Genomic DNA, 7,818 nt, shown 5'->3' with positions numbered 1-7,818 from the left:
ATCCTCACGTGAATCCCAACATGGCTCAAGGCATCAACTTAGACGCAACAAATCTTAGACAACATAGATTAAGCAAACCTTTTGAATTTAACCGTTGCATGACTGGAGGAATGTGAATATTTTACTTCTAGAGATAACACTAAAAATAACGTCTCTTTTTACACAGGAAAACAATAGGAAAGGATCTTAGTATAGTTATGTATTAATATTATAATGTAGTGGAGCATATAATTCGATAAAGTACATGTGAAAAGAGGTTTTAGCTACAAAAGAAAAAGATTATGTTGCATCCATGATATAAATGTGGAGAGTGCTTGCTCTTCACTGTATAACATGTTTCTGTTGGCATAAATCACAGGCAGAGCTAACAGTAGGTTGCCAACCCAGCACTCTTGATGCCTTAGTTGTGACAAGTAATGATGATGTTTGCAGGAAATATGGGCAAAGGGTTAATTCTTGATTGTTTAATATATGAAAAGAAAACATTGTGTCAGCACGTCACCTACATCCTGGCCTAATTATTAGTTTCATATATCACCTTGCCTTTTCGATAAACGCCGTTTTTAAGGTGAAAATAACGATTAGAGGGAGAACTTTTTTTCAGGTGTATAATGGATTTTTAGTTTTTACTGCAAAGTAGTAGTTTTAATAACTAACGTAGCAATCACAAACATGGTCTGAGATTTTTTTTCTTATGTTGCATGCCATATGCTCCCTCCGTTTACTATAAAGATGTTCTAACTTTTTTTCTAAATTGGATGTATGTAGACACGTTTTAGTGTGCCTGTTCACTCATTTCAGTCAAAATATTTTATAACAGTGAACGGAAGGAGTAGTTTTTTGCATGGGTACGTTCAAATTTGCAAACTGGGCAACACTATTCTCTCGTATATACGTACGTACAGTACATACCAGAGATGTCTAGTGCATATTAGCACATGCACAGAGGCACTAGCTAATTAAAGAGGAGAAAACGTACATAAGCGAGCTAGCTAGCTAAAGCTTAAGGCTAAGATCAAGCTGCTGCTGCTGCTTCTCGTCGTCGATCTCAGGACGAGCAGTTGCGGTGGTCGGCGGCGAGGCGTGGTCAGCAGCTGGGAGGTAGAGGCTGGCGTTCCAGCCGCCGGCGCCCCTGTCCTTCCTGTGCGCGTTCTGGTGGCCGCCCAGCGCCTGCGACTTGAGGAACTTCTTGTCGCAGAAGAGGCAGAAGAAGACCTTCCAACCGGCGCCAGCAGCAGCACTAGAAACGGCATCTCCGGCAGCCTGAAGAGAGAGAGATGGGGCTGCTGGTGGTGGTGGTGGTGGTAACGGTGGTGGCATGGTGGCCAGTGCCAGAGACAGGTCTAGAGAAGCAGGGGGAGCTTGAGTCTCCATCAATCTGCCGAAGAAGAAGCTAGGGGAAGCTTGGCTGCTCGGTGCCACGGTGTATGGCTTTCACTCTAGCATAGACATAGCGAGCTGAGCTGAGGTGCGGCGCGGGAGGTTTATAGCCAGCTGCAGGTAGATGGTGGCCATGGCCCATGGGTACCTATAGCGCACTATGCCGGCAAACCTCTTATAAACACTATAGCAGTGCTATGGCGCACTATTTAAAATATTTATTCATGTGTTTGAACAAATCTCTTAGCTAGCGTAAGACCTACTAGTATTTCGAACCCTATAGCGTGCTACTTAAGTTATTGCGGGTGGCACTCCCCATGAGCCATGGCCAGCGACGGAGGAACACGTAGCTGGTACAACAGGGCGCGGCCAGGATCCATTGGTGGACGTGGATCGATCGTGGCTACAGATGTTCCAGTACCGCTGCAACAGTTTGGTAGTGATCCATGCCAGCCTGAGTGATGCATGTCATGTCCGACCTGAGTGCATGATGGTTCATGGCAGGCAGCTAGATTGACGTTGCGCCAGTCACTGCACTGGTTGATGGATGGATGCGTGAATGGAATCCTACCGCTTCCTATATCTGGGAGCCGCATTACTCATGGCGAGCAGCACTGCCTGCCTAGCTAGCGTCCCAGTAACAGAGGAACACTTGTACGTACGACAACGACGACAGACATCGTGATGTATATTCCCACTAGCCCAAGATTGTTTGCATGTGAGGAGCAAGCAAACACCAGACATGCAGCTTGAGCAGCAGAGCTGGGAAAGCCTAGACATGACAGAAAAGAAGCCGGCCGGTGCCGTCGATCAATCATGTCATCGTCGTCGTCTTCGATTCACACTCATTCAGATCATCGGGACCCGGGTGTCTCGTCTAGGCATCGCCAACAGACGCTTCACTTCGCTTGGGGCGCAGGTATCTGCACGCTTGCAATGCCACATTTTGCCACACGCTTCTTGCTAAACTTGTCTGAGGTTAATTCAATAAAATAAAAGCCACAAGTTGACAAGTCCAAAAATATCTTGCCATATTTTTTAAGTGTATGTATTGTGGGATCCTAGTGTGATAAAAAGTCTTTCCTAAAGTAAGGCTTGAACCAAACAAGCATCTATGTTGGTTAAACTTGTCTTACCCTAGGTGTGATAATGTGTGGTAACCATAATCACAAACTAAACAGCCCCTAGTTCATCAAATGTACACTGCTCCGGCGTGTGTCAGGGTCAGTGTTCATCACGGAAGGTTCATCCCCACATGGGTCGGTCCGTAAAAAAAACATGGGTCCACTACTACTATAATCAGTAGCTTAGATTAACTAGGTACTGTTACCTCTTGTCAGGTTAGAGGGACCACCTTAAAAGGGCTCTTCTTTTTGTGAACCTATATCCAACAAACCACTGAGACAAAATTTGTAGTGAGTAAGAGCATTTACTCCTCCCTCCCACTTCATCTCTAAGGTCACTTGCAATGCATCGGTACTTAGATGAGGTGCTAAATGCATTAAAAAATCTTAGCAAGTAGTCTTCCCAATGCATAGGTGCTTCACTTTTGTAGCTAGGCTCCCCTCATTGAATTATTTAACAATTAAACTCCTTCACGCATTGGTTTGTAGTCATTTTACATAGGTCCATGCGTTTAGCACCGTTACCTCCTGGGGCCACCATAATATTCTCGCGCCTCTTTAATTACATTGTCACATCACTTTTTTGCCTATGTGGCACTGGGAAGGGCCTAAATATCCAGGCAGTGCCCAGACAGGAGAGAGAGCGAGTTAAAAAGCCTACTCAGTCAGATCCTCCACTTCGTCCTCTTGGTTGTCCGCAAACTTTCAAACTCAACTCATATCTGGGGAGAATATGAGAGAGTCCAGACGTGGCCAACAGCCCTTCACGTCAAATTTAGCCCATCCCGGGCCACTTTCTATTTCTTTATTCTTTCTTTCCTCTTTCTAATGGGATCACGAGTAATCATATGGATATGTCCAGAGATTTTCTCTTTTAGAAAAGGAAGATGACCCCCGGCCTTTGCATCTGGGAGATACATGTGGCCATTTTATTGATTATTCTCGAGGACCTTACAAAGTAGTAGAACAATATGCCTGAAACCGCCATCTTGGCAACATCTGCCGTTACTCCTATCCATATGATGAAGGGGGTGCAAGCTGGGCCAAATACCCAGAACTCTCACCTAAGCCTAACATCTAAAGCTGGAGGCCCCGACCGAGCCACATACCTGTTGGGGAACGTAGCAGAAATTCAAAATTTTCTACGCATCACCAAGATCAATCTATGGAGTAATCTAGCAACGAGGGGAAGGGGAGTGAATCTACATACCCTTGTAGATCGCGATGCGGAAGCGTTGCAAGAACGCGGATGAGGGAGTCGTACTCGTAGCGATTCAGATCGCGGTTGATTCCGATCTAAGCACCGAAAGAACGGTGCCTCCGCGTTCAACACACGTGCAGCCCGGTGACGTCTCCCACGCCTTGATCCAGCAAGGAGAGAGGGAGAGGTTTGGGAAGACTCCATCCAGCAGCAACACGACGGCATGGTGGTGGTGGAGGAGCGTGGCAATCCCGCAGGGCTTCGCCAAGCACCGCGGGAGAGGAGGAGGAAGAAGAGGGGTAGGGCTGCGCCAAAAGGAGACGTTCTCATGTCTTGGGCAGCCCCAAAACCCCAATATATATAGGGGAGGGGAGGGCTGCGCCCCCCATCTAGGGTTTCCCCCTCAAGGGGTGCGGCCAGCCCTAGATGGGGCTTGGGGGGCGGCCAAAGGGGGGAGGAGTGCCTCCCAAGTCAAGTGGAGGCCCTCCCCCTTAGGGTTTCCCCTCTCCCATGCGCATGGGCCTTGGGGGGGCTGGTGCCCCTGGCCCATTAAGGCTAGGGCGCCCCCTTACAGCCCATGCTGCTGTATTGGACGTGGTGGAACATTTTCCGGACCTCCGGACCCCTCCGGAATCCTCCGGAACCTTCTGGAAGCTTCCCGGTACAATACCGAAAAAACCCGAACTTTTCCCGGAACCCGAACAACAACTTTCTATATATAAATCTTTACCTCCGGACCATTCTGGAACTCCTCGTGACGTCCGGGATCTCATCCGGGACTCCGAACAACATTCGGTAACCACGTACATGCTTTCCCTATAACCCTAGCGTCATCGAACCTTAAGCGTGTAGACCCTACGGGTTCGGGAACCATGTAGACATGACCGAGACGTTCTCCGGTCAATAACCAATAGCGGGATCTGGATACCCATGTTGGCTCCCACATGTTCCACGATGATCTCATCGGATGAACCACGATGTCGGGGATTCAATCAATCCCATATTCAATTCCCTTTGTCCATCGGTATGTTACTTGCCCGAGATTCGATCGTCGGTATCCCGATACCTTGTTCAATCTCGTTACCGGCAAGTCTCTTTACTCGTTCCGTAACTCACATCATCCCGTGATCAACTCCTTGGTCACACTGTGCACATTATGATGAAGTCCTACCGAGTGGGCCCAGAGATACCTCTCCGTTTACACGGAGTGACAAATCCCAGTCTTGATTCGTGCCAACCCAACAGACACTTTCGGAGATACCCGTAGTGCACCTTTACAGCCACCCAGTTACGTTGTGACGTTTGGCACACCCAAAGCATTCCTACGGTATCCAGGAGTTGCACAATCTCATGGTCTAAGGAAATGATACTTGACATTAGAAAAGCTCTGAGCAAACGAACTACACGATCTTGTGCTAGGCTTAGGATTGGGTCTTGTCCATCACATCATTCTCCTAATGATGTGATCCCGTTATCAACGACATCCAATGTCCATGGTTAGGAAACCGTAACCATCTATTGATCAACGAGCTAGTCTCCTAGAGGCTTACTAGGGACATGGTGTTGTCTATGTATCCACACATGCATCTGAGTTTCCTATCAATACAATTTTAGCATGGATAATAAACGATTATCATGAACAAGGAAATATAATAATAACCTATTTATTATTGCCTCTAGGGCATATTTCCAACAGTCTCCCACTTGCACTAGAGTCAATAATCTAGTTCACATCACCATGTGATTAACACTGACAGGTCACATCACCATGTGACCAACACCCAAGAGTTTACTAGAGTCAACAATCTAGTTCACATCTCTGTGTGATTAACACTCAATGAGTTCTGGTTTGATCATGTTATGCTTGTGAGAGAGGTTATTAGTCAACGGGTCTGAACCTTTCAGATCCGTGTGTGCTTTATGAATATCTATGTCATCTTTGTGGATGCTACCACGCACTACTTGGAGCCATTTCAAGTAATTGTTCTACTATACGAATCCGGTTTACTACTCAGAGTCATCCGGATTAGTGTCAAAGTTCGCATCGACGTAACCCTGTACGACGAACTCCTTTTCACCTCCATAATCGAGAAAATTCCTTAGTCCACTAGGTACTAAGGATAAGTTCGACCACTGTCATGTGATCCATTCCCGGATCACTATTGTACCCTTTGACCAACTCATGGCAAGGCACACTTCATGTGCGGTACACAGCATAGCATACTGTAGAGCCTACGTCTAAAGCATAGGGGACGACTTTCGTCCTTTCTCTCTCTTTTGCTGTGGTCAGGTCTTGAGTCTTACTCAATACTCACACCTTGTAACACAGCCAAGAACTCCTTCTTTGCTGATCTATTTTGAACTCTTTCAAAATCATGTCAAGGTGTGCGTTCTTTTGAAAGTATCATCGGGCGTCTTGATCTATCTCTATAGATCTTGATGCCCAATATGTAAGCAGCTTTTATCCAGGTCTTCCTTTGAAAAACTCCTTTCAAACAACCCTTTATGCTTTCCAGAAATTTTACATCATTTCGGATCAACAATATGTCATTCACATATACTTATCAGAAATGTTGTAGCGCTCCCACTCACTTTATTGTAAATACAAGTTTCTAACAAACTTTGTATAAACCCAAAAACTTTGATCACTCCATCAAAGTATATATTCTGACTCCGAGATGCTTGCTCTAATCCATGGAAGGATCGCTGGAGCTAGCATACCTTTTAGCATCCTTAGGATCGACAAAAACTTTCTGATTGTATCACATACAACCTTTCCTTACGAAAACTGGTAAGGAAACTTGTTTTTGACATCCATCTGCCAGATTTCATAAATGCAGCTAATGCTAACATGATTCCGACGGACCTAAGTATAGCTACGGATGAGCAAATCTCATCGTAGTCAACTCCTTGAACTTGTGGAAATACTCTTTGCCACAAGTCGAGCTTCATAGACGGTAACATTACCGTCCATGTCCGTCTTCTTCTTAAAGATCCATTTACCTCAACAGCCTTACGACCATCAAGTAGTACTCTCAAAGTCTATACTTTGTTTTCATACATGGATCCTCTCGGATTTTATGGCTTCTAACCATTTGTCGGAATATGGGCCCACCATCGCTTCTCCATAGCTCGTAGGTTCAGTATTGTCCAACAACATGATATCTCAGACAGGATCACGTACCACTCTGAAGTAGCACGCATCCTCGTCATCCTACGAGGTTTGGTAGTGACTTGATCCGAAGTTTCATGATCACTATCATAAGCTTCCACTTCAATTGGTGTAGGTGCCACAGGAACAACTTCATGTGCCCTGCTACACACTAGTTGAAGTGACGGTTCAATAACCTTATCAAGTCTCCACCATCCTCCCACTCAATTCTTTCGAGAGAAACTTTTCCTCGAGAAAGGACCTGTTTCTAGAAGCAATTACTTTTGCTTCCAGATATGAAATAGGAGGTATACCCAACTGTTTTGGGTTTTCTATGAAGATGTATTTATCCGCTTTGGGTTCGAGCTTATCAGCTTGAAACTTTTTCACATAAGCATCGCAGCCCCAAACTTTTAAGAAAACGACAACTTAGGTTTCTCTAAACTGTGTCGTCTCAACGGAATTGCGTGGTGCCCCTTTTAAAGTGAATGCGGTTGTCTCTAATGCCTAACCCATAAACGATAGTGGTAATTTGATAAGAAACATCATGGTATGCACCATATCCAATAGGGTGCAGTTATGATGTTCGGACACACCATCACACTATGGTGTTCCAGGCGGTATTAATTGTGAAACACTTTCCACAATGTCTTAATTGTGTGCCAAACTCGTAACTCAGATATCTCTATGATCATATCATAGACATTTTATCCTCTTGTCACGACAATCTTCAACTTCACTCTGAAATTACTTGAACCTTTCAATAATTCAGACTTGTGTTTCATCAAGTAAATATTCTCAGCATCTACTCAAATCATCTGTGAAGTAAGAACATAATGATATCCACTGCATGCCTCAGCACTCATTGGACTGCATACATCAAAATGTATTACTTCCAATAAGTTGCTCTCTTGTTCCATCTTACTGAAAACGAGGACTTTCAGTCATCTCGCCCATGTGGT

The 7,818-nt window shown here is 45.2% G+C and overlaps 1 protein-coding gene across 1 annotated transcript; it reads right to left on the bottom strand.

Moving 5' to 3' along the window:
* Positions 1 to 820: 820 nt before the first annotated feature.
* Positions 821 to 1,521, bottom strand: LOC109768840 (uncharacterized). Its single transcript, XM_020327573.4, has one exon. The coding sequence runs from the start codon at positions 1,372 to 1,374 to the stop codon at positions 997 to 999; it is 378 nt and encodes a 125-aa protein (XP_020183162.1). The 5' UTR covers positions 1,375 to 1,521; the 3' UTR covers positions 821 to 996.
* Positions 1,522 to 7,818: the final 6,297 nt, after the last annotated feature.

The sequence above is a fragment of the Aegilops tauschii genome, chromosome 3 (genome assembly GCF_002575655.3).
Source record: "Aegilops tauschii subsp. strangulata cultivar AL8/78 chromosome 3, Aet v6.0, whole genome shotgun sequence".
In the NCBI taxonomy this organism is placed as follows: Eukaryota; Viridiplantae; Streptophyta; class Magnoliopsida; order Poales; family Poaceae; genus Aegilops; species Aegilops tauschii.
The sequence above is the reverse complement of the archived record's forward strand: the minus strand, read 5'-3'. Positions and strand labels throughout refer to the sequence as shown.

Bases quoted from the DNA above. Each gene is read 5' to 3' on its own strand.
- LOC109768840 (XM_020327573.4), bottom strand. From the start codon at position 1,374: ATGGAGACTCAAGCTCCCCCTGCTTCTCTAGACCTGTCTCTGGCACTG.